We start from the raw sequence: 25,923 nt of genomic DNA, 5'->3' as shown, positions 1-25,923 counted from the left end.
GAAGAAAAACTTGAGAGAGAGTGGGAGAGAGAGAGATCGAGATTGAGGGAGTGGGGGGGGCGTGATTTTGTGATGCTAGGGTTAGGCTTCTCACTCTTATTTATAGAGTGCAAGATATAATCCAATAATTAAATAAATCAAGATTTGGAGGAGATTTGGTGGAGAAGTGGTGTTAATTTGGTTGAGAGAATAGGGGATTTCGAATTTTAGGCTATTAAATTAGCCTATGATTTAATTTGAATATTTCACGGAGTAGAATAAAATATCACGGAGCAAAATAAAATAATGATTCTCCCCAATTAAAAGGAAGTAGGCGTGATTTTCATTCCTCCCACAAGGAATTTAATTAAAATCCTGTTTTAAATAGGATATGACAAGATCTTCTTAGATATGGCAAAATATGCCAGGATTTTTGAATTTATTCATGGAAGAGAATAAATAAGGGATCAAATAATAAAATAATAAAATCCCTTCTCCCATAGAATAGGGGATTTTCGAAAATCCCTCTAGAAACAACATAGGGCCGAAAACTTCATCAAATAAGTAAGGAATAATCGGACTTTGGACTTAATTTGGATAATTATCCCAAGCAATAATTAAATCCAAGAAAAATAGGATTTCTTCTCCATTAAATAGGAGGGGTCAAAAATTCCACTTAAATAAATAATGCTCCTATTAAATTCTCACTCATCCCTTAGGAAAATAATTCACCACAATATTATTTCACCATGCATCAAAACATTCACATATTCGAATTTCACCCCCTCTTCACATTTTCCACCGACTTTGATCATTCCACGGCCGCGTCATATTTTCCACAATATTGACTATTCAATAGCCACGTCACATATTCAACAAGTTTGACTATTCAACTCAAACTCAACTCCATATCGCAATTAGGTCACAAATAATATTGCAATAAATCACCCATCATTTAATCCACATATATCATAGCATTAAAAACATTCAATGCAAAAATTTTCACGTCTCAAAAATTAGGGTTCGAAAAAAAGTGGAATGTTACAAAATGTGTCCCAAAACATTTTAATATATATTAAAAAATTAAATGATATATGCACCATATACTTTAGTTTGTGAAGCCTTATGTTTGATGTGATGTGTAATAGACCCAAGATCTGTTTTGATATAGGCATGATAGCATCCATTTTCCTTGAATAGTACTCACTTCATTACATAAAAGATGTCACATTTTTTACACTGATTTGTAAAAATGAGACTTAATAAATAGTTAAAATGGAGAAAGAGAGTAAAATACGAGAGAAAATAATACAACTATTTATTAAGTTATTATTTTTATAAAACCAGTGCAAAAAAAAAGTATGTCAGCTTTTATGGAATGAGAGGAATACTCTCCTTTGTCCCAATTTAGTTAAGTCGTACTACTATTCAAATTCAGAATAATCCAACTTAGTTGAGTAATTTCTAATAAAAAAAAACAAATGGATATTTGACAACTCATATCATGGAACTTTTCAAAAATTTATTTATTCTCACGAGCTTTGAACTTGGTACTCCCTTCATCTCAAGGTAGTTGAGCCATTTCTTTTCGGCACGGAAATTAAGAAATTGAGGTGTTAAAGGTTAAAGATGAGAGAGTAAAGTAGGAGAAGGAATAAAGTAAGAGAGAGAAAGAGAGAGTAAAGTATGAGAGAAAATAGAACTTTTGTAAAAAAAAAATGACTACCTTGAGACAAACAAAAAAAGGAATATGATTCAACTACCTTGAGACGAAGTGAATATATAATATTATATGTCAAGTTCAAAGTTAGTGGGAAAAAATGATTTTTTTTGAAAAGTTTCGTGATATTAGGCGCCAATATCCAAAAACAAAATACTCTCTCTGTCCCATTAGAAATGAAACATTTGGTTTATAGCACGAGATTTTATGTAGTGTAGTTTTGTGAATTAATGAGTAGAGAATTAATTAACAAAATTGTAAAATTAGAGATGATGTTGTTTCCATTTTAGGAATGAGACAATCAAAAAAGAAAAAACATTTCATATTTAATGAGACGGATAAAATATTTAAGTAGATATCTTATTTTTTTCTAATTTATTTTATCATAATTTATTAATTTTGGTAAAAGAAAATGGAAATGCAACACAATGTGTACAGTGTCCGTGTATTAAGAGAGATCCTTGTTAGCGTGGCAAGGGTTGGATTGATTTTGTTCCGGCAATCAATTCCTCCTCCGAGTTTGTGATTTCTTGAATCTAATCCAATTTTTTTCCACGCCGATAAACGCCCAACTGATACCAATTCAGCACTCATACAATGGCGAAACCCTGGTCATCCAGATTTATCAGCCGTAGTTTTCATCAAATTGCATCAAAACCCTCTTCAACCGGCACTCCCACGACCACCAGCGCCATCTCCAATTTCATCGCTACCACTCCTACGGTAACTCAAAGCCCTAGTTTTTCTTCGTGGCTGTTGAATTCCCAAAAACCCCAATTTTCTTCAGCGGCTGGTGTATTTGGGAGATTGTATCGGCATCCCGGACTTTTGCAATGTAGGAATTCTCTAGGGTTTAGGTATTTTTCGCTTAATCGCGGTGAGATGGGTTCTAAGCTTTTCGCTTCAAAAATGGCGAAGAAGCCTGCTGTGGCTCTTAAGACTGCGTTTGACCGGTACAAGGAGGCGGTGAGGCTGCAGATTGAAGCGTTCTGGAAGAGAAATTATATGATGGTGCTGGGCGCTGGGGGATTGGTTGTGTGCATTCTGCTGTGGCGGCTGCTGTTCGGCATCGCAACAACCTTTATTGGTTTCTCGGAGGGTATGGCCAAGTATGGCTTTCTGGCTCTTTCGACCGCCATAGTTGCCTTTACTGTGAGTTACTCTTCTCTATGTGTATATGCTGCTGTTCGTTTTTAGGTGATTATTGCTTGATGATGGATAGTAACTGACTAATTTCTGTATGGAGTTTCGGATGGTTGTCTGGCTGGCTGCATTAACTACTGATTGTTTTAATTCGTTGTGGTGGTGTATGACTTAGAATGACTTAAGTCACATAACTAGTTATTGGTGTGTATGATCTAGAAATGGTGATATTATCTGATTTGTTTGATGTAGGCCTTTTCTGTTATGGTTAGCTCTAGCTGAGTTGGAAGTGCTGATAACCTTATGAGTTATGACTCAAGTTTTCCGAATCCCCTCCTCAAGGTCTTTTTAGTTTCTAAGAAAAGTTTGAAATCTCAAACACTATCTTGTAAGATCTCAAGTTATTTGTCTACTTAAATAAATGCGAGCAGGTTGTAAGCAATTAGTATGTCTAGTGAGAAACTCTGGGTTCACACTCATGATGTGTAGTCCTTATGTGTATCTTTGGTTAGACATTTTCAAAACAAGTGCATATTTTTGATGATTCCTCATTCTACTTGAATGTGTGAAGTCTTGAAAATCGACTAGGAGAAAAAAGAGAACACATAATGATCAGATTGAGGCTTTATAAACCCTGAGAAAGGAGTTTTTAGCCTGGTAGCCATGTGGTTCTTTGCGTACTCTATTTTTTAAGTTATTTTGCCCCGGGATATTCTTTGCTATTTTTGCTTAAATCTCATATTGATGAAGCTGGAATGCAATAGAAGTCTAGGTGCTACTTGGGGCTTACATTTTCTTCATTGATAGTTGTTATGTGGTTGTCTGTTTACCACATTTTCTGCCTCCCTGCTTTTACGACCTTAGTACATTTCTAAGTTGACTCATGGCTTACCTTTGCTAGAATGAAGGTTGATTTTTGAATTCAGTTAATACTTACAATGTGGGGTTTGGGCTAAGACTAGAAATTCTTCTTGTTTAGCAATAGGAATGACGAACAAGGAAGTCCAAGGGAGAGGTGAAGTGAAGAGCATATATACAAATAACTTGACTAGGATATAGAAATTGAATCATTTGATGGTATTACATATGTTCATTTTTCTGATGATGTAATATGATCTTTCAGATTACTGTCCGCTTTTCACTTTTTCCACCTGGTTATCAAACACGACCTTGAAAATGGACTTTCTGCCAAGATAACAATTTATATGTGATGACCTTTTTCTTAAATTCATGATATTCATCTGCTTTTTTAGTTAAGAGCTGTTTTTGACGATCACACTACAAATTTTCTTATCTCTAGGGCCTGTATATCCGTGCAAGATTTACTGTCAACCCTGACAAAGTTTACAGAATGGCCATGAGGAAGTTAAATACATCCGCTGGCATTCTTGAGGTAATGGGTGCACCACTCACGGGAACGGACTTGAGAGCCTATGTGATGTCAGGAGGGGGCATCACCCTGAAAAATTTCCGACCTAGGTTGGGAAGCAAACGATGTTTTCTTATTTTCCCTATTCATGGTTCAGAAAGGAAGGGATTAGTCAGTGTCGAAGTCAAGAAGAAGAAAGGCCAGGTTTCCTCCAATTCTAGCCAAGCCTGTTATTCTTCTTGAAGTTATTGTTCATTATTTGTGTATAACTGCTTGTATGTCTTTATTGTCCAATTATCAACACATGCACTTTGATCCTATGGGTTTAAGAAAGCGTTTTCTCTGCTGACAACAGTTATTCATAGAGCTTCAGAATGTAGATTGTGGGTTTCGGTTTGGTCCCAATTCCCTCAACTTGAGATACAGTAAAGCTTTATTGACTAGGTATCTCGTTGCAAGTCAAATGGTTCACGATTCTTCTTATTCTACAAGTTATGACTTCAATTCTCCAGTCAAGTTTCTAGTTGTTTTCAATGAAACAGAGGATTTGCTTCTGACTTTTATTAGCTGTCTACTTTTACTGCGAAGGAGAAGCAACCTTGTAAAACTTAGCTTATCTTACCTTTTACGGTTTTCTCGTTAGTCTGGATTGATTTTGAGAATTCAACTTTCATAGGAGTGAAAGAAAATATTTTCTCAATCTTATACTTACAGATGTATAACTATTATGCAGTATGATATGAAATTATTGGCAGTGGATGTTCCTGTGGCAACTGGACCTGACCAACGCCTGTTCTTGATCGGGGATGAAGAAGAGTACAGAATAGGCGGTGGTTTAATCTCTGAACTGCGAGATCCGGTTGTCAAAGCTTTGGCAGCTGCTAAGGAGTTCGAAGCACGTGACGAGAAGGAGGATGAGGAGGACGATGCAAGGGAACTTGAAGAAGCAGAAAGAAAGCATCAAGAAGAAGTTGAAAAGCTCCAAAAAGAGCAATCCAAATAGTGTTTGTGGACTCCCTCTGTCGAATTCCCCGGGATTTGTGTTTTTTTTGGTCGCAAAATATTTCCCTTCAACCCTTTGTTCAATTGTTGCAGCTGAAATTGTCTTTGTAACATAGTATCTCACATCATGGACATGCTGAAAGGGATCATACTGTGAGGGAGAGAACCTTTCTTCTCTTTGCCGTTTCTTTCCTTCATTTTCCTATCTAAATAAAGAGGATTTGCCAATTTTTGAATAATTATAAAATGCTTTTTTTTGGTATTATATCCTAATTTTTTTTAAATAAGTGTTATGCACTTGTATTTAAAAATTAAAGACAAAGATATATTTTAAAATCTATATTTGATAAGAGTTTATTTTCTCTAAAATACCTACTCGTCGATCATTGTTCTAAATAATGGAGTAGAAAATTAATCAAATTACTTATAAAGAAATTCTAAGACTGTAAAATCTAAAAAATGGGATAACATCTCATCTACCCATACATACTCGTTGAACCTATATAATGAGAACATTTATTTGTTCATTAAATCCTCAATTAAACACATTTATTCCTTCCAGCTTTTGTTCTGTCATTCAATACAAATCAATACTCAACATCTACTCAACGTGCTAAGAAACATAATGATATTGTCAAATATTAATTCCCTACAATATTAAATGCATTTTGTTAACGTTAAATAATACTCAACCTTCCGGCTCATAATTGTATTTTCCCTTATATTTCATAATTTAGCCAACGTTTAAAAATAGCATAATGTTTTCTCTATAATGATGCATTAATTATAGAATTTATAGTATTATATATGATGGCCAACCCCTAAACATCCTTTCAAGAATAGTGGACCGTTGAAACACAGTTTTTCAAATTTTCATATACAAATATACATGCATATTTGAAACACAAAAAAGACAAGGTCTTGAGAGTTAAATCGTGTTGTTTCTTGAAGACCGACGCAAGAGCTGATTTGTAAGTTCTATAAAATATAAATTTGGGTTTTTTTTATATTAATGTTACTTTCGATGACTGTCTCACTTTATGTAAAAGAGATAATAATCTATAGATTAGATTACAATCATCAAAATGCAAATTTTGTTTTGAATGATTAAGCACTACTTCTTGAATACTAGTTTTCTCTTTGTATGTGTCTGCGCCGGTAATTTCGGTGGGAAATGGTGTTTTTTTGTTATTAAAAGTAGAATCTATTTAATTGTTTTAAGCTAATAGTATCTTTCTTTATGCTTGAGTGTTCAACTAGTCCTCTTTTACATTTTATTTTTGGCTTATTTGAGTGTTGAAATCTCTCCATCATATATGATTAATTTTTGGGCATATTATTTAGAATTTTGGTTAATGTATAAATTAGGAACCTGACACACTACTTTCTAAACCAGCATATCTTAGCTTTAGTAGCACCAAACCAAAGTGGCAACTATGCTTTTGCTTTTGCTTTTACTTTATTTCTGAATTAATTCCTTCTTCTTTCCTAGTATGGGTTTTTGATTTGTCCCTATTTTTTTATCAATCTCTTAGTACTTGAAAATGCAAATAACCCTCAATTTAAAAACAAAACAAATTTGATTTGCATTATATAAAGCGACTTCTGCTTTTCCATCACTATACTTTTCCCAACTTTAGCCTTTTCAAAATAAAGGACTTCACAATTAACTACTACTATAATTCAAATAATTGATGTCTTTCTCACTAAGCAAAGCTCATAATCTTGCCGACGCCTCTCTGTTCCAATTCAGTACAACACCAAATTACATTTTGTCCAATCACTCGTACTGCAACATTCTCAAATTTTATGTATAATGTATTGCATATATAATTTTGTTAACTAATCAATCCCATGTTCAGGAAATATTTAAATTGAATGTGAAGAACATCAAATAAAAGTGAAAACATAGTGGTTTAGCTTTTGTAGTAGAACACAGAATCTGCAAAAGGTGAAATATCAACATTTCCAACCATTTGAGTCATCCATCACATCTCTCTCATTCTCCCTTGCTCAAACTAGTATGCTTCACTAGTTATACTTGCTTGCTTCAACAATCATGATTAACAGAATGATGATTTCTTGTTTTATTTCAATTGGTATAATTGTTTAAATTTGTTGCTCTTTCAGCTGAAGGAAAAAAAAATCGAAGTCCAATGAAAAAACTCATCACCACCACCATTATTCTCTTGCTATCACTGGCCACACACATCAACTCCGACCTCAGCTCCGACGCAGCCGCCCTCCTCGATTTCGCGGGCAGCGTTCCCCACGTGCGCGAGCTCAACTGGAACGCTAGCGCCTCAGGCACAATCTGCACTACATGGACAGGCATCACCTGCTCCAACGACAAAACCCGAGTGACGGGAGTCCATCTCCCGGCACTCGGGTTCTTCGGCCGGATTCCGGCCAGCACGATCGGAAAGCTGGACGCTCTTAAAGTCCTCAGCCTGAGATCGAACCACCTCAGCGGCAATCTCCCTTCCGACATCCTCTCCCTCCCTTCCCTCCAAGCTCTGTACCTACAACGCAACAACTTCTCCGGCCCCATCCCGGCCTCTCTCCCGCCCCGTCTCGCCCTCTTAGATCTCTCCTCCAACTCCCTCTCCGGCCCCATCCCGCCCTCCCTCGCTAACCTCACGAGGCTCGCCGTGCTCAACCTCCAATCCAACTCCTTCACCGGAAATCTGCCTGATTTAGACATTCCATCTCTCAATCTTTTCAATGTCAGCTACAATTCGCTTAACGGCACCATCCCTCAGTCCCTCCGCAGATTCCCAGCTTCCTGTTTCATCGGAAACGTTAATCTCTCAGCCTCATCGCCTTCTCCACCAACGAAAACAAGGAAACTAAACGTGGGAGCCATTGTTGCTATAGCAATCGCTTGCGTAGCTCTGTTTTTACTAGCAATGCTGTATCTCCTATTCTGTATAAAGAAGAAGAGCGACGGCGAGAGGTCGTCTACGAGAGTGATCAAGGTGAAGACTTCATCGTCGGACGGGGGCGTGGCGACGGAGAATCTGAAGTCGGATGATTTCGGGAGCGGCGTGCAAGGGGCGGAGAAGGTGAGGCTGACGGTGATGGAAGGAATCTCGTTCGGCTTCGATCTGGAGGACTTGCTCCGGGCGTCAGCGGAGGTGCTGGGGAAGGGGAGCCACGGCACCACCTACAAAGCCATCCTAGACGAGTCCACCACCGTCGCTGTTAAGAGGCTCAAAGAGGTCGGTGTTGCCAAGAAGGAGTTTGATCAGTACATGGAGCACGTAGGACGCCTCGGCCGCCATCCCAACGTCGTCCCCTTGCTCGCTTACTATTGCTCCAAAGACGAGAAGCTTCTCGTCTATGAGTATATGCCTTCGGGTAGCCTCTCTGCTGCCCTGCACGGTATGTTTCTTGAAAAAAATCCTCATTTTTGTCTCATATCGCCTTGTTAACGATCCTATCTCACGGTTGTGATAAAATGCAAACTCTATACATTATTCAAACTCTAAACTCCTCAACACAATGTCAACACTGAGTTGACATTATTTGTTATTGTTATTTTGTCATCTATTGAAATTTTCTAACAGTCTACATCATAGTTTGAAGTTTGTACAATATTTAGAATTTGCATTAGATTACATTCCTCCGGTCTCATCTATATATTCTTGTATAACCCTCTTCCCTTATGTGCAGGAAACCGAGATGCAGGGGGAGGAGGGGGTGCATTGGACTGGGAGTCGAGGCTAAATGTGGCGATCGGAGCAGCAAGAGGTGTGGCACACATTCACTCAGAAGGTGGGGCCAAGTTCATCCATGGCAACATAAAGTCCTCCAACATACTCTTAAGAGGAGGTCTAGACGGCTGCATCTCCGACTTGGGGTTGAGCCCTATGCTAACAGGCTACAGCGACGTCAAGTATCGGGTGGCCGGATACAGAGCACCGGAGGTGATCGAGGCGAAGAAGGCCGCCACGCACAAGTCGGATGTGTACAGCTTTGGTGTGGTGCTTCTTGAAATGCTGACGGGGAAGAGCCCGGTGAGGTACCCCGGGTACGAGGAGGTGGTTGATCTGCCGAGGTGGGTGAGGTCCGTGGTGCGGGAGGAGTGGACGGCTGAGGTTTTCGATGTGGAGCTGATCAAGCATGGCGGGGTCGAGGAGGAGCTCGTGCAGATGCTGCAGATAGCGTTCTGCTGCGTGGCCAAGGTGGCGGAGGCGAGGCCGTCAATGGATGAGGTGGTGGGGATGATGGAGAGGATCCGACATCCCGATGTCGATAATAGGCCGTCGTCCGAGGACAACGCGCAGACGCCGTGAGACAGGGGAGGGAAATTGTAGTATCCAACATGTATATCAACTAGTACTACTACTAGACAATATTATTATTTTGATTTTGTGTTTGTTGGTTGTGATGTGATTTGAAGTGTAGTTGTGTTGTGTAGCGACCATTTTTCATTTCCTAAAGAGGGATGCTAGCTGCCTAACATCCCTTTCATTTGCATGCCTTGTTTCTTTTATCTTTAGCATAATAGTTAATCTGTTTATAGAATTAGAGTAGATTAATAACATATTTATGTACAAAGTGATTGAGGTTTTGCTTCTTAGATAGGAGTCAAAGCTTTCATATTAATTTCGAAAACTCAAACTCCATTTTCTACATGCATACTCGTGGAAAGGAATATCAAACAAACTAATTAATTCACTTGGACTTATTTATAGATTTGGGCCCACCAAAATTTGGGTAGTGGGCCCACCAAAATTTGGGTAGTATTTGTTTTGGACGCTTACTTATATACCCGATACCCGCGCGGGTATACCCAATAATCCCGATATTACCCAGTATTTTCATGGTTGGGGTTTTTAAATTTTTTATTTTAGTTACAAGTTTCAAATATATATTGCCCGATAAACTTTATTCTTTATTGTATCTCCTCTCTAACTTGTCTTCCAATTAGGTGAGTGTTTCTTTTGTTTTTCCCATTCTAATCTTATTATCAGTGAGTAAGAGATTAGAAATCTCATATTTGTGCATAGCCATATATAGATAATAGTTGGAAATTATGCAAACACGGCAAAGTATAAAAACACAAATATGATATCATAGTGCAACAAACATGTAAAATTACAGCCAACGGGTTTGGGTACTCGCATTCATTCTGGAATTACAAACATGTAAAATTACAGCCAAACGGGTTTTGGTACCCGCAACTGCGGGTACGGGATACTCGATGCAGGTATCGGGATACGCGTAAAACCATACAGGTCGGGATTGGGTAGTATAATATTGAACTTTTCGAGTACCTGCAAAATCGGGTTCGGATACCCACGGTACCCGTTTCGACACCCCTATTTGATATACCATGATATAAAATCATTTATTTTTTATGTCTGCTTCATAATGTTGATTTGGAACAATAACCTACATTGACCATTTTATGCATTGTCAATAAAATTGCAATTCCTACCTTTTTTTTAACTTGATTTATGCATTGTCTAATATCTATAGTTCAAATTTTATTTGTAGTTAAAGTTATAATATAAAAAACATAAAATCCGCCTAAACCAGCTCAGAACTGTGCCTAAACTAGCAAAAACCCGACGAGTTTGAACTGGAACCGTCTTCCCTTCTCCCGGGCTGGTTAAGGTTCATACTAACGTGGAACGTGGAATCGTCGGTTCCTGACCCATGAGCATCACTATTAGTATTGTCCAATCTTCTTTATAAATAATTTGTTTAATAAAATAAGGTATCAAACATGAATTCAAAAGCTAATTATGTTATGGGCTCTCAACATTAAAGGTCGTTATAAACTTGATCTCATATGGAAAAAAAAGACATTATTCGCGTTCCCAAAAAAGTAAAACCAGTTATCATTCAATGAACCAAAATATTAAATCTGATTAAATTGTTTTTGTTTCCTAGATGCTCTATGCACTGAGTTCTATTTTATGAAGTAGGTCTCCTCCTTTTTTCAATTTGGGCATCTCGTTGTCCGATCATCTTTTTTAATGTTGCTCTATCCTAAATTTCTCAATTCTAAGGTATTTTTTCATCCTTACGTGCATTATGATTCTATTATGATTCTTGATATTAACGAAGATGATTCTATATGATTCTCAACATCAACGAAAATGATTCTTTATTCTGCATATTTTCCCTAAATTTGATCATGATCTTTATAATATACTTTTCTAGACATTTTTGTCAATGAGAATTATTTATACAGTCATAATTTATCGTCGATAGAGAAGCAGCAATCAGAATTTTGAAGGTACATTTTATCAAATGAAATTGGAATTTTGTGTATTCAAGAATATTAATTCATGGAAAAGTACTGCATTTTGCGAAATGAGATTGAAAATATAAACAAGTTGGAATATATAGAAAAATTGCATAAATCCAAGACATTATATATTAATATAGAGAGAATCGTTATCAGTGTAAATGCATCCATCACTAATTAACTATGTAGCTAGACATAAAAATATTAGTACATGTTAGTATGAATTTTATGACTGTAGCTAGATGATTTAGAGGTGTATGTATAATGTATTTAGATAGAATATATATAAATCTAAAGAAATTGTGATTATAGGGGACTGGTGTTGTCCTTCCACCAGGGTTGAGATTCGATTGGATCGGACAATATTGGACTAAGGTAATCCGTGTATCCTCACCGCATCCTTTTTTTTACGAGAGCGTTTATTCTGATAAATTACCAATCTTTGTTATGATTTATAGTTGGTAGACTAATTGTAGGCTCTGGGTCTACTCAAGTCGTACAAACGAAATGGTGATCATGATGGCAAGGCAGCGCTTGCTGGGGGGAACAATGTCCATCTTATAACTACGATGGACAAGTGGGAAAAAGAGACATCAGAAGCCAAACAAGAAGGCAAAATTGTAGGATAATTGGAATATATATGTTGGAAATATGTTTTGCAAATTGACTGTTAGTTAAGGAATTTATTTTCTTATACTACTTGTGTCGTGGGAACAGGTGGTTGTGAACTTCAGTGCATCATGGTGTGGTCCCTGTAGAGCGATAGCTCCTGCTTATTCCGAACTAGCTGATAAATATACATCGGTTGTGTTTTTAACCGTTGATGTCGATGACTTAGCGGTACATTTCCTCTCCCATTCTTATTTTAGAGCTCGTTTCCCATTCCGAACTTGTAAATGATGGTGTAGGAATTGAGTGCTGCATGGAATGTCGAGGCAACTCCGATGTTCTTTTTCTTGAAAGACAGGCGGCAACTGGACAAGCTCGTGGGATCTAACAAGTCGGATCTTCAGAAGAAAGTTGCATCCGTTTGTGGTGCCAATGCAAGCTCGCCGCATTGAATTGCCTATTTTTGCTTGACAAAGCTAAGTAGCTAGAGCATCATGCAAGAACTCAACCAATGTTTGTTATTAATTATGGTTGTTTTTAACCATGTTTAGATTTATAGTCCTTTGTTTAGTTACATTGTAGAATTTTAGCTTACCTATTTTGGTCGTAAGATATGCATAGTTGTTTCTCATCTTACGGTAAATCTAAACAAAGTGCTCAAGGAAGCAGTTTGTTTGTAAATGCACAAAATGAGACATTTACTTTACCTTATAAAGATCAATACCATACTCATTAATTAGTCAAACTAGGGGATGTTCGGTTAGGAAGATTATATCTAGGGAGTAAATATGTATTGTGTAATTGGTTCATGAGATTGAATCTCACAACTCAATCTTAGATTGATAATCATGTGATAATTAGTCATAGTCACTCTCCTTCAACTAAAATAATCTCACAACGCAGTCCTAGACTACATCTCTATTGGATAAAAGACTTTAAAGTTTCTAGAATAGTTACAAGACTTCATAAATCAGAAAAAAAATACACCTTGGATCTACTAGCAGAGTCAGACATGATGGATTGCAAGCTAGCAGACATGCCAATTGTTGTCAACCATGGTATCCAAATAACAAAAGGAGCTCAACTTGCCGACCGAGAGAGATATCAAAGGTTAGTCGGGAAATTAATCTACTTGTCACACACTAGACTAGATATCGCATATGCAGTAAGTGTGATAAGTCAGTTTATGCACCAACTCCAAAACAACCACCTTGAAGTAGCATTGAGATATGTTCGATACTCCAAAGGACCTTTGATCATGGAATTACATTCATGAAGAATGAACATTGGAGATCCATGGTTATTAAAGCTAGCTCGAAACGCGTGATAAAAATATAAAGTAGAATCGCAAACGGGTCAAGCAGATCTACTGGACCAAACTAGTCAACCAGAACCTAGACCTATCTGCGTGTCGTCGTGCGCGCTATCAGAGCTACTTTCAAAACCTTAACCCACAATACTGTTAACTAGTATAGGGAAGTAAGGATCGATCTCACGAGGAAGAAAGTGTTAAACATTCGTTCGGGATGTCTTGGGAGGGTTTTTGGCAGTTGCTACGCAATCTAACTTGGTTAAGTTTCAATCTATTTGACTTGGCGGAATAAACATGACTCTATCTAACTGATCAACTAGATGGACTACATACGAAAACATGCATAATGACTAAACTCGAGACACTGAATATTAAACAACCGAGAACACTTGTATCTAAATGAGCATGCTGAAAACTTTCCTAAAATGGATATTCAAAATGCAAAAGTGAAGTTGGGACCATATTTCCTAAACTGGCAAACTGCAGATCTGATTCTAACTACCGCTACTTCATCTTCTCCAAGTAACCAATTAAAAAACAGAGCAAAAACAATAATTGAAGATGAAAAAAAAGAGCATACTTCAAAACCAGTCACGGACTAGAAAATTAAACTGCCAACTATCAGATCTACGCTACTGGGTCAACTAGACGACAGACGAACAGAAGCAAACCATGATCATGGAGATATAAAAATCAAGAACACCAGATCTATAAAATCAAACCACAAAATAGCATGAATCCATGGAATCAGACGTCAAACAAGCTAGATCTACGAGATCCTAACAAACTACCAGTTGCGAAAAGCATCCAACAAACACAAATAAAACTCAACACACGAGATCCAAAAAAAAACTTCAACATAAACTTTCATAGCTTCAGATTCAAAACAGATCCAATGTCAAGTTGCAACTTCAACAACAAAACAACTACTGAAATTCTGAAGCTAAGCGATCCAAAGTACCAAACAACTTGCAAAACGAAATTAAAGTGTAGCAAACAAGAAATTAAATTATTTCTTCGCTCCTCAGAGTGGTGGAACACAGATTACAACTAAAGGAACACAGCCGGAACAAGGTCCCCCCTTCCAAATGTGAGGCAGAAAACTAGAACGTGGAGAAGAGCTGCCTTCTTCTTCAATCTTCATCCCTTTATATAGGAAGGCTTGAGGCCCAAATCCCTAGGGCATATCTCTCTTGATTTGACAATTGTACCCTTAAAAGCAAGTGTGTCTTCAAGTTTTGCTCCTTTCTTTCTACTCCATACTGCCGCCTTCTTCTGGTCAGAATCTCCTAGGTCGGTTTGGTGGCTTACAACAATTTTGCTCAAATTTCACTCATCCTGCATCTACTTGGTCCAGCTAGCACGATCCATTGCACTTAGCAGCTGCCAACACACCTGAACTCAAATTTTGCACATTATCTCCCTAAAAGTATATATAGCTACCCAACAACCAACGCATGAAACGAGTCTTATCAGTTATGCAGATGCCGACTGGGCTGGAAATCCAAGAAATAGAAAATCCACTTTTGGGTACTTTACATTTGATGGAAGAAATTTAGTCACCTGGAAGGGCAAGAAACAGAAGGTCGTAGCATTATCAAGTGTAGAGCCAGAATTCAAAGGGATAAGAAATGGTTTGGCAGAAATATTGTGGCTTATAAGATTAATGGAGGAATTGAGCTTTTTATCACAAAAAAAATGTCGACTATTATGTGATAACAAAGCCGCGGTCACCATTGCAGAAAATCCAATCCAACATGATTGAACAAAACACGTTGAAGTAGACATACTTTTCACCAAAGAGAAAATCGAGGAAGGAATTATTGACTTCCCATATGTTCGATCTAAAGATCAACTTGCAGATATTCTGACGAAGGTAGTTGGTGCAAAAGACTTCTCAGAAGCTCTTAGCAAGTTAAGTGTCGGAAATCCCGTTATTTAACTTAGAGGGGAGTGTTGGATAAAGGACTTTAGAATTCCTAGAATAGTTGGTACCAACAACTTAGAGTTACAAGATAGAGCATTTATTGTGTTTAGTTCCAAGAGAGCCTTGTTCCAAGAAACACTTATTGTAAAGTGTATCCACCACCCCTATAAATACAAGGGTGTTGGATATCATCTTCATTCAACAATAATATTGATGCACTTTTTATTAGCACTAAACAAATCTGCAAGTACATGGAGTATATATAATATAGCTAAAGGTCAGTACTGGATATCAAACACAGGGAAAACAATCACAGATTGTCTATCCTTTACTAGGCTTCTTCTACTATTTAGAAAAACAAAGGTTCTATGGGTTAAAAATAGATGAGATAAGGGAATTCCAGGGATGTGCTTTCACAGTTATGGTTTATACATGTTCAACTACAATAGCCTAGCACAGTTCATACTTTACTAGAACGACTCACATAAATAATGTCCATGCGGCACAAAGTAGATTACAGACACTAGGGGCGTCAATCCTAGATTTGTAACTCCTAAAAGCTCCTAAGATTCCTGATAGACCTGGAACGGGTTTGTGCAGGCTCGTGTGTTCAACTAATCAGGAGGCGACTCCTAACCTAGTCGTGTCGCTGGCACAAAGACCTAAAACCACTTCTACTGGCTAATATAGTGAGAGCAAGAGTCGAATCCCATGAGAAACGATTGATGCAGCTCTAGACTGTGGTGACACTACAGAATAGTTGGTTAGCTACCAGGCTTGGGGTGAGGTTTACCTAGACGAAAACTAAAGGTGGACTTGGACTCTACTGACTAGTAATATTATCTTATATCCGAGTGAGGTGGTATATATGAGAGAGAAAAGATATTATACTAGAGTGCATGTGAAAAGTAAAGTTTACTAAAAGTAGTTAAACAAAAGTTGGGGTGAATATCCTAACGAACTAGTTGACGTGCTGACATATCTGCTATAAAATTTGATAAAAAGGAAAGGACAAGAGTAAAAGTGGCTGAAAAGTAAAGTGGTCCAAGAAATGGTGGATTGTGATGTTGTCTTCTTCAATAAGTATGCATAAAATTCAGATGATAAACTCAAATTAACAACTTCAAAAATTAGCTCCATAAATTAAAAAGCTTAAACTCGAAGATTAACAGCTAATAAATCCAGATTACTCCTACTGACTAAAATGCAAGGTGACAACAGTAACGTAAAGTGAAAAACTCATGCATTAAACCTTAGAACGAAACAGAGAAAGCTCAAAATTCTAGCTAACAAAATCAGATCTAGCCTACTCAAACGAAAACATGCTTCATCACTTAGAAAATAAACGTAAATAACATAAATCTAAACTAGGCAGAATGAAATGCAACAACGATCAAAAGACAAAAGAAAAGCAACTTCCATAGCAAATGTTTGGATCGCAACAAAAGACTTCAAAAGTAGCAAGATCCAACAAGCTAAAGCGAAATGCGAAATTAAACTAAGAAAGCAAGTAAAGATTGTTTGTGCCACTTGGGCGATGAAATAGTTTCTGGCGACTAAAACGGCTGGAAGAGTAAACGGTGGATGATCTCCGGTGGAACTCAGACAGCTTCAAGTGATCATGACTGGTGGTAAGGAACGAGAGTTGTGGAGCTAGCCTCCGCCTCGGAGCTAAGACTTCTGAGAGCGGTTTCTAAGTGAGCTTGTGTGTGTTGGTAGGTAGATTGTAGAGTATGGATGGATAGATGCTTCTTCCTTCATGTGACCTTCATTTTATAGGGAGGCTTGCCCTAAAAAGTAGGGTTTTTCATTCTTGCAAATTGTCGCTTTTTCCCCCGTCAAATAGTTGGCCGTGTACTAGCAATCCTCTTCTCTCCATCTCGAGCCTATGGGCATGCATCTTGGTCAGTATTGCACCCTTCTGTCGTCCTTTTTTCACTTGAACATCCCGATTCCTTTCCTACTGACTTGCACCTTTTTCCTGCACACTTACGCACTTTTCTTGCAAAATATGCATGTTAAGATCATCATACTGACTAGTAATGTAACATCCTCGACCAAAGTAGGCATTATTTAATATTTTTGTAAATTATTTTGTACAAATATTATTATGGGTATGATATTTATAAGCAATGGTATTATATTAAAATTATGTTCAGGATAATTAAACTATGTATCTATACTATAAATGTATATACCAATTTAATATTTAACTAATTAAAGTAATAAATTTATATTATATATATATACGTGAATGTGTTTGTAGAAGAAATTTTATTTAATGTTTTAATAGTTAATGTATTTAGATATATGTAGCTTGTTTTCTTTGACATAGTAATATATAGTTGATTACAAATTGGGAAACGTGTAGAGAAAATAAGAGGAGGAGCTGGCCATATCGTCTCATGAATTTGACTGACGTGTGTAGTATATAGGTGATGAATCCTTTTATATAAAGAGACGGGAGTTTTATCCGAGAAACAAGAAAAATAAAAGAGAAGAGGGGGAGGATGAAAAATTATAGCATAAACTCAAATTTCATTTTAGAGATAAGGGGTGCAAAGAGAATATTTGTAGATAAGAAAAATGGAGAGCATGTGAATACGGCTGATAAAGGATTGTAGAGTGGGAAGAGGAATTTGGAATTCAGATAGATTGCCTATCATAAAGAGGTGTGTCTAAATCACACTTTTAATTTTACATGCTTTATGTGGTTAATTACTATGTGTTGAGTTGAAGTGAATAATTGAATCATACGATGTTATATTTAGGGGTGGGAATACGGGTATCCGTGGATACCCGACCCGAAAAAACCGGGTACCCAAACCCGAAAATCATTGAAATGTCTATCCAAAACCCGCCCCGATATATTTTCGGGTACTCCAATACCCGCTCCGGGTATCCATACCCGACGTATCGGGTACCCAAATACCCGATTCTTTACAGTTGTTAATAACTAATAAAAAAATTCAAATTTTATATATTAAAATAAATATAGAAATATTTAAATTGACTAATATCTTGTTTCATTTATTTTAAAGTATACAATTATATTTTTTGAGGATTGATTATGCAATATGTAAGTAAAATAATAAAAGTTACGCATTTAATATAACTGTAGAAGCAACCAATAATATAATTCAAAAGTCAAAATAATTAAATAAAATATAAAAACCACATGAGTTGGTTGTGCAATACGTAAAAGTCATTAAACAACTAAGCAAAACATAGAAGCATTTATTGTTAAACGCTTAAACCTAATTTAAAAAATGCGTTTAAATAATAAATTGGATATTCGGGTAATACCCGATACCCATTCGGGTTATCCAATACCCGATTTATCTCAAATTTCAATATCCAATCCCATACCCAATCCCATAAAATTGGATATTGGGTATCCAAAACCCTGCGGGTATCGGGTCGGATATGGGTAAATCCAATACCCGATATCCGTATTCCCACCCCTAGTTATATTGATATGATATGTGTGTAATGGTGATGATTGAGTGTCACGCCCGTTTTTTCTAAGGATAGAAAACACGGTTGATCGCGACTAGAGGAGGATTAAAGAAGCGGGGAAGAATGGGGGAAACACACATCTTTGACCAAAATATTTAGATAATTGAAATAACTTAGAAAACAACACAGTATCATTTCAACAAAGTACCCACTCTAAAGAAATAAAGACTAGAAAGTAAACAATTTTGAAAAGAGTTAGAATCTCAATACTAAAACAATTCTAAAGAAAAGACACTTTGCGGAAGCGTTCAAGACACGGAAAAATGCCGAGTATGAAGACACGACATATCCAACAATACTAAGCCAGACATAAATAATCCATGAATTCTGCTCAACATCCTCCACGCCCGTCGTCGCTCAATCTGCACATTAAGAAAAACAAACATGTAGGGCTGAGTACTTGATGCACTCAGTGGACACATGTCAATTTCAGTTTGTCAAGCCATAATGAGTGATCTTGGGGGTTTTAATTGAAAAGAACCCAAGTCACTAAAAACATTTCACATAAAATTTGGTTGCAACCATTTTCCATCCACATCTACCATCACCATATCTGAACTACATGACAAGGAACGTGGCCACGAACCAAGTCACTAGACCGGCCAACTCCAATGAGATAGCGCACGATCTACTGGGTGTACACCACACCGAGCAGGGTTTGCAGCCCTACTGGGACCCGAATTCGTTAACATACATGGCATAGCCACTTCACATAGGTTCATTCAAACACAAAGCATGGCAAGACAAACATTTTTCACCTCCTTTCACATAACAAAATATTTAGGACATGGTCCTTATTTAAAACGAAAGCCCACCTCACAAGCTTACTCCTCAATCACTTCCTTTTCCAACCGCAACCAACATGCACAAGCTCACCCTTTTCGAAATAATATGATATGCAAAAATCAGACTTTGCAAAATAAATCAATTTAACAATGCATGCATCCTAAGTGTGTGCTCAAATTATTATTCGTCTTTACTACAACAAAACATACTTCAGTAAGATAAATCTCGATCTGACATCAGTTCAAATATTATTTAAATGATCGGACTGGAGAAAACAATTAACTTCACCAAATGACCAAAAGTCCAACCCATCACCAAATACTCCAAACTGTCGTCGAAACACAGATATAATTAAGTTGATCCAAACAATTAAATAACCCGAACACATTTATTAAACTGAAGAGGTCCAACATTTAAATATCTGCATAAGATGGCCCAAATACATAAAACTAAAGTAGAGAAAAAGAAGCAGTACATATGTGCTCCCAGCCACCTACGTCTCTCTCTCTTAAAAACAACCCAACCAAACTTGCTAGTTGAATTTAATATGAAATCTCCCAAATCCAATATATGCATATTACTCAAACATTTTCAATTAACTAAGCCATACTATTTATTATGTCCAAAAAGAAGAGTAAAACCAACAAAAATACTTAGTACCCCCACTTTCAAATACACGTATATACTCTCTCAACACCAAATTACTTAACAACATATATATACTCTCTCGACGCCACTTTATTCACAAAAGTTTCACTCCCTCGACACTATACGTCATATCCCTATGCAAACAATTAAAAAAAAATTTAAAAGACATAAAAATAATACTGTATACTCCCAGTCGCCACGAACACAAATCTCTCTCTCCCACCATTTACCATTTCCGTTCATCACTGCCGCCGCTGCCGTCCAGCCTCTCCGTTGCCGAGCAGTGCCAGGTAAGCCCTATCCCCTTTTCCCATTCTAAACTTTTATTAAGTTCTCTAATTATTCGAATTTTGAATATTAATGGGTAGACAGAAGTATAGAGAACAAAATGGCAACCTCTAATAACATTAAAGGTCGAGGCTTTAACAAGAACAATCAATCAATAATATTTTTTTTAAGGAGTTTTAATCGTGTGAGCTACTGTGAATATGTGTATCTATGACATGGGATGAAATGCAGAGAGTCCAGAATTAATGGATATACCTCAGGGAAGACAAAGTTTACTAGCAAACAGGGGAAATTGAGATCACAACTCTCCATTGGTTTCAAACTGCAATACCACGGAATTGGCTACGGAATCAATATATGAAGGTTTCCAATTCATGAAATCGAACGGAGTTTACCTTTGGAATGAAGAGAACAACAGGAAAATTGAATTCACGGCTCTCTCTCGTTTCTACTCTTTCATACTGTGAGATCAAGGAATTATGCTAAAGTATGGAGATTTTCTTTTGTACGTATGAACTTGAGGAGAAAAGAAAAATACCTTTTTGATAGGAGGAAGAAGATAACGGCAGATTGATAAAAGATGAAATTGCGTTGTGGAGATATATATATAAAGGAGAATGGATTTTTGGTTGGAGATTTTCAAGGAAGATGGAGATATGGGGGAGACCGTGTAGGAGAAGTTGGGGGAAATATTTAACCAAAAAATTTTACTGCAGGAAGAATGAATTAACATTTGGGCTTCTTAAAATTGGTCACAACCAAAAACAAATAAAGAGGCTAGAATGAGATAGATAAATATGACAGGCCCAAATATTTGATTTAAAGTGTTAATTAATTTGTAGTGTTTATTTTAGTACTTTGGTGTTTTCCCAAGTACTCGTAAACGAACACCCAATTTTCCCATCGAACCTCACGTCAATCTCATTGACTACTTTCACCACACGATTAACCAACAACAATTCAAGCATTTACTATTTCCATTCGCAACTTTTCAAAACAAGGTTGATATTTTATTCAAGGTCTAACAATCGCTCGTTCTCAACACACAACTCAACGTAAAAGGTACTTAAAAAAAACGGTTGTTACATTGAGATATATGCTTGGTGCAATAAATATATTAATAGTATATTATATTGGAATTATGTAGTGGAATATGATATGGATATGTGATTAGATATGTTTTGCATATGGTATTGGAATTAACTGAATCATTGAATTAAAGAGGATCTGTGATAGTCTTGTCCTGGATCTGAAATCACAGTGGACATAATGGGACCTTCGGGTCAATCATATTGGGACCTTCGGGTCAAATCATATTGGGACCTACGGGTCAATTCACAGTGAGACCTACGGGTCAAATCATATTGGGACCTTTCGGTCAAATCATAGTGGCATATTGGAAATCCCAAGCAGACACCAGGCTTGAACTGTCACAGAATAATAAACTGAACAGAGTGGCATATGCATATTCATTTGCAATTATTTTAATATTTGTTGATAATTGTTATATGTATTGGTTAAAGAATATAATTGATTGTTTGGGCTGTGGAATTAAAGGTAAGATTTATATACATTGAGCTGTGGCTCATATAAACCACTAATATTTTTCAGGAATAAGATATCAGTGAAATTATTCGTTGACATGCGTCGTAGGAACTGCACATGTTATCAGGTTCGGCGGCTGACGCATTTTTGGCAACCTTCTTTTCCTCATCATTTTTGCATATAGATAAATATATAGTATAAAGAGTGGTGAGAGGTTCACACTACTGTTTAGAATGTTTTTAAGTATGTACTTGATAAATGTTGATTTTTGAAATTATAAAATATGTATTTTTGTATTTGACGTGTGGATTATTTCTTTTAAAATTTAGAATTTATTTATAGTAAGTACGTAAGTCATAAGGGTTGGGATGTGACAGTTTAGGTGGTATCAGAGCAGGGATAGATCTCATTGGGATTGTCTGCATTTATGTGTCATATGAAATATGTTAGTCATACGTTGCATTTGTATTTGACATGTCTAAAATATGGACATTACTGAGCATGTGTCACTGAGGAGAGAAGGATCAACCGTCCTGCATCATTGTTTAATTATATGAGTAATTTATATATATGTAGTATCACATGGAAATTATTAGTGAACATATTGATTGGTAGAACAAAAAGTACATGTACTGATGTAGTGTACAATTGTTAACAGATTTTGTGAACATAAATCTGTGATGTGTGTTATAGTAACTAACTGACTTATCCTCCCCTGAGCCAACATAGTTATAATTGAATGCTCCCTTGAGCAAACATAACCATAATAGGATTATATTACTTTCCCTTTTATTGAGTGGAAAGATTTATCTAATAAATAGAAAAAAGTCAAACTATTAATTACATCAGTTGAACTTATCAATAAGACCCACACTTATAGAAAATGCAAAGGGAATGTTCTTATCATGACAGTAGTAATCAAATAATAAGTGTAGACCTTTTTGTAAAGTAAACAATTGACAATATTATATCATGATGAGTTAAAATCTATACACGCATGAGATTAAAGGAACTCGAAAGGTATATTCAATTATAAGTATGAATATAGATTCATAAAGTATAAGTATTGATTTTCCTAGAGCATAAGTTTAAATTCATAGTTTTGTAATCAGTCCTAAGTTGTCGATTAAAATGTGCATCATTTGAACTTTTATATAGTGTGTGTACTTGTGGTTGAAGTTGAGAAAGTTTTTTTTTTTTTTTGAAAATGTGGTGTCTTGAGAGATCTCGTGTTAATCAAAATTGTATTGAACGACAAGTTTGTGGTCTTATAAAGTCAAAAGATTGCCGAAGTATGGGGCAGAGTTCCCAAGTGACAAAGAAGGTGATTGTGTGGGACTGGCCACTCCACATAATCCAAATCTTTGTAGCGTCATTAATAAGCCGAAACTCAAATAAAATTTTTCCCTAAGGGAATTTAAATGTTGGAAACCCATTTGCTCAAATACTGCATCAAAGTTACAATTTTGGTTTTACAGTCAAAATTTTTATAAACACTAAGAGATATTTTGCAGTGTCGATTCGCTAAGTTAACCTTATTGTTATTTTATTCTTTTTAACTCAATTATAATTTTTTTTTAAAAAAAAAGTAGTATACGGTTTGAAATAGATTTATTTTGAAGTAATGATTCTTGTCTTTGTGGTAGTTAATTTATGATATGACAAAATGGTGAAGATAATTTGCAACAAGAAGAGATGAGTACTTAGAAGATGAAGTAGATTGGAGTGTAAGGTGTGGTAAATGTAGATGTTCAAAAGCTAATTATGTGATTTGTGTGTGCTATTAAGATATACCAATGTTATATAAGAAATTTATGATAACAGATGCAAGTTGAGAGTGGAATTTACGATTTCTTGTGAACATTAGTAAGTAAATATTTTGTGAAATTATTGATAAGAACTTTGATAGGGTTTAAATAGAAAGTAATTGTTTTTTTTTATGGATTGAAGCTCAAAATTATCTTAATATATTGTTCATCTAAGAGGGAAAGACCTATAGGAAATTCTGCATAAGTATAGTGAACATAGTTTTCAATCTTTAAAGGATAATAACTAATGATGTCAAAAATTTCTTAAAAGTATTGGCAAAAGACTACTATATTATTATCAATTGAGATGCTAACATAAGTTTTTGAATAGTTAGAACTTCTAATAGTTAGAACTTAGAAGTGCTTCTGACCTCTAGAGGATAAAGATAATTATTAGTTTTATTGAGTTCTTAAAGCCTTGAAAAGAAAGGATGGCATCATTTTAAGCAAAAGAATTGACATAAACTTATAAATAGCTGAAATAGTTTGAAAGTGCACCATAAACCCATATAATAAAAATAAATAAATAAATAAATATTTAGAGAAAGATTGTGAAATGTTTTTATGGTACAAAGAAAGATAATAATACATTTATACTATACAGAGAATGAGAAGAAAGAAGATTATGACGTTTACTTTACCACATATTAGAGTTCGAGATATCACACTAATACAAGAAAACCTTTTTGGAAATCAAATAAGTATATCCATAAGTGTCCCTTTGACTTAGTATTGGGTGAATAACTATATTACAAAAAATTTTAAGATACATAATCTTAGTTTTCAGAAAATAGTCAGAATATTCCTAACGAGTAATAAGAACCATAAAGTTATAACTATTAGTTGGACATAGAAGAGTACACGTGGTAATTAATAACTTTATAAAACATTATGTGTTAACTATATATAAAAAAAAAGTTAAACATGACCTTATGGTGAGTTATAATTAAACATAACAAAATTGATCACTGAGTATATTCTACACAAAAATGACTAGTTTATTAATTTTCGAAGTATTATAAGTTATAGAATTTGATCAATATATATGCCCAAGGTTACATATGAAGTAGTTCATTGTATAATTTATATGTAATATTAATAACTAACAACAATATAGGGTCAAGTTTGTTTCATGTTATATAAAATGTATTATATATGAAAAAGAAAATACATGACAATAAGATGATTAAGAAATTGTCTTGTACTAACTATCACTGCAAAATTCTAGCCGTAATCGTTCAAAGTGAACATTGACAAAAAAAGAAAAGAAAAGAAGAATGAGTCAATTTGAAGTCATTAGAGTAAAAACAGAATGAAATATATGAGGTAAGAATTGAGTAACTACTTAGAAAAAAATAATATTATGAACTTGTAATTTTTAGAGAATGTATCTTAAGATATGTCATAGGTATAAATAAAAAAATGGAGATCTCAAGGAAGGATTAACTTATTATGAAGTTGTGATTTGATTTTGAAAGTAAGAGAGAGTAAGGATCTTATAGAACTACTAAGAAAATAATAGTATGAATGATGATAATAATTTTTTTAAAGTAAGAAAATGGTAATATATTCGATAGAGTGTGTTTAAAAATAAAATAAAAGATAAGACGAAAAGACAGTAGTATCATTCTTAGAATCTTGTAGAATTGTATTCCTTGATAATGTCAATCGAAAGAGAATGTATTATATGAGCATAAATCGATAAGAGATGATAAATATTTCTTGTAAAGGCTTGAGCAGATGCTCAAATACTAACTACCTTAATGAAATAGTAATTCCTTAGGGCTCACGAGGCACAAGTAAAATGTTGAGGTTAAGCCCGAAAGGATAATAAGAACTTAAGATCACCTTTGAAGCAAAACAAAAAAAATTGAGTATAAAAGAAAAAAAGAAAAAAGAGAGAGAGAGAGAGAGAGATTAAGAAGAGATAGAAGGAATAGCTAGAAGTTATATACAGAAAGAGAAATGTTAAGTTTTATATATATATGGATCAATGAAAGTAT

At 35.6% G+C, this 25,923-nt stretch overlaps 3 protein-coding genes and 1 long non-coding RNA gene across 7 annotated transcripts; 3 read left to right on the top strand and 1 right to left on the bottom strand.

Moving 5' to 3' along the window:
• Nucleotides 1-2,151: 2,151 nt before the first annotated feature.
• On the top strand, nt 2,152-5,441 carry LOC125187551. Of its 2 annotated transcripts, XM_048084164.1 has the most exons (4): nt 2,152-2,851; nt 4,143-4,415; nt 4,567-4,655; nt 4,945-5,087. In XM_048084164.1, exons 1-4 carry the CDS (start codon nt 2,297-2,299, stop codon nt 4,952-4,954), a joined length of 927 nt encoding a protein of 308 aa, XP_047940121.1. In that variant the 5' UTR covers nt 2,152-2,296; the 3' UTR covers nt 4,955-5,087. The 2 variants fall into 2 exon arrangements, with proteins under 2 accessions (XP_047940121.1, XP_047940120.1); XM_048084163.1 differs by lacking the exon at nt 4,567-4,655 and having other exon boundaries at nt 2,161-2,851; nt 4,945-5,441.
• Nucleotides 5,442-6,976: 1,535 nt separating this feature from the next.
• On the top strand, nt 6,977-9,695 carry LOC125187549 (probable inactive receptor kinase At3g08680). Of its 3 annotated transcripts, none has more exons than XM_048084161.1 (3): nt 6,977-7,164; nt 7,344-8,597; nt 8,889-9,695. In XM_048084161.1, exons 2-3 carry the CDS (start codon nt 7,370-7,372, stop codon nt 9,509-9,511), a joined length of 1,851 nt encoding a protein of 616 aa, XP_047940118.1. In that variant the 5' UTR covers nt 6,977-7,164; nt 7,344-7,369; the 3' UTR covers nt 9,512-9,695. The 3 variants fall into 3 exon arrangements, with proteins under 3 accessions (XP_047940118.1, XP_047940119.1, XP_047940117.1); XM_048084162.1 differs by having other exon boundaries at nt 6,977-7,234; XM_048084160.1 differs by lacking the exon at nt 6,977-7,164 and having other exon boundaries at nt 7,186-8,597.
• A 1,407-nt stretch (nt 9,696-11,102) lies between these two features.
• On the top strand, nt 11,103-12,750 carry LOC125186421 (thioredoxin H4-2-like). The gene is made up of 5 exons (XM_048082782.1): nt 11,103-11,236; nt 11,791-11,853; nt 11,955-12,098; nt 12,196-12,318; nt 12,387-12,750. Exons 1-5 carry the CDS (start codon nt 11,204-11,206, stop codon nt 12,537-12,539), a joined length of 516 nt encoding a protein of 171 aa, XP_047938739.1. The 5' UTR covers nt 11,103-11,203; the 3' UTR covers nt 12,540-12,750.
• Nucleotides 12,751-18,954: 6,204 nt separating this feature from the next.
• On the bottom strand, nt 18,955-21,245 carry LOC125191022. The gene is made up of 5 exons (XR_007171012.1): nt 21,106-21,245; nt 20,963-21,028; nt 20,823-20,889; nt 19,661-19,722; nt 18,955-19,207 (listed from the first exon to the last, which is right to left on the bottom strand). It is a non-coding gene; the product is annotated as an uncharacterized LOC125191022 (long non-coding RNA).
• Between the last annotated feature and the right edge of the window lie 4,678 nt (nt 21,246-25,923).

The sequence above is a fragment of the Salvia hispanica genome, chromosome 5, assembly GCF_023119035.1.
Source record: "Salvia hispanica cultivar TCC Black 2014 chromosome 5, UniMelb_Shisp_WGS_1.0, whole genome shotgun sequence".
Classification (NCBI taxonomy): domain Eukaryota; kingdom Viridiplantae; phylum Streptophyta; class Magnoliopsida; order Lamiales; family Lamiaceae; genus Salvia; species Salvia hispanica.
The sequence above is the reverse complement of the archived record's forward strand: the minus strand, read 5'-3'. Positions and strand labels throughout refer to the sequence as shown.

Bases quoted from the DNA above. Each gene is read 5' to 3' on its own strand.
- LOC125187549 (XM_048084161.1), top strand. From the start codon at position 7,370: ATGAAAAAACTCATCACCACCACCATTATTCTCTTGCTATCACTGGCC. The intron at 8,598-8,888 runs GTATGTTTCTTG...CCTTATGTGCAG, and splicing joins CCTCTCTGCTGCCCTGCACG to GAAACCGAGATGCAGGGGGA.
- LOC125187551 (XM_048084163.1), top strand. From the start codon at position 2,297: ATGGCGAAACCCTGGTCATCCAGATTTATCAGCCGTAGTTTTCATCAA. The intron at 2,852-4,142 runs GTGAGTTACTCT...TCTTATCTCTAG, and splicing joins CCGCCATAGTTGCCTTTACT to GGCCTGTATATCCGTGCAAG. The intron at 4,416-4,944 runs GTTTCCTCCAAT...ACTATTATGCAG, and splicing joins TCAAGAAGAAGAAAGGCCAG to TATGATATGAAATTATTGGC.
- LOC125186421 (XM_048082782.1), top strand. From the start codon at position 11,204: ATGTTGCTCTATCCTAAATTTCTCAATTCTAAG. The intron at 11,237-11,790 runs GTATTTTTTCAT...TTGTGATTATAG, and splicing joins CTAAATTTCTCAATTCTAAG to GGGACTGGTGTTGTCCTTCC. The intron at 12,099-12,195 runs GTAGGATAATTG...TCGTGGGAACAG, and splicing joins CCAAACAAGAAGGCAAAATT to GTGGTTGTGAACTTCAGTGC.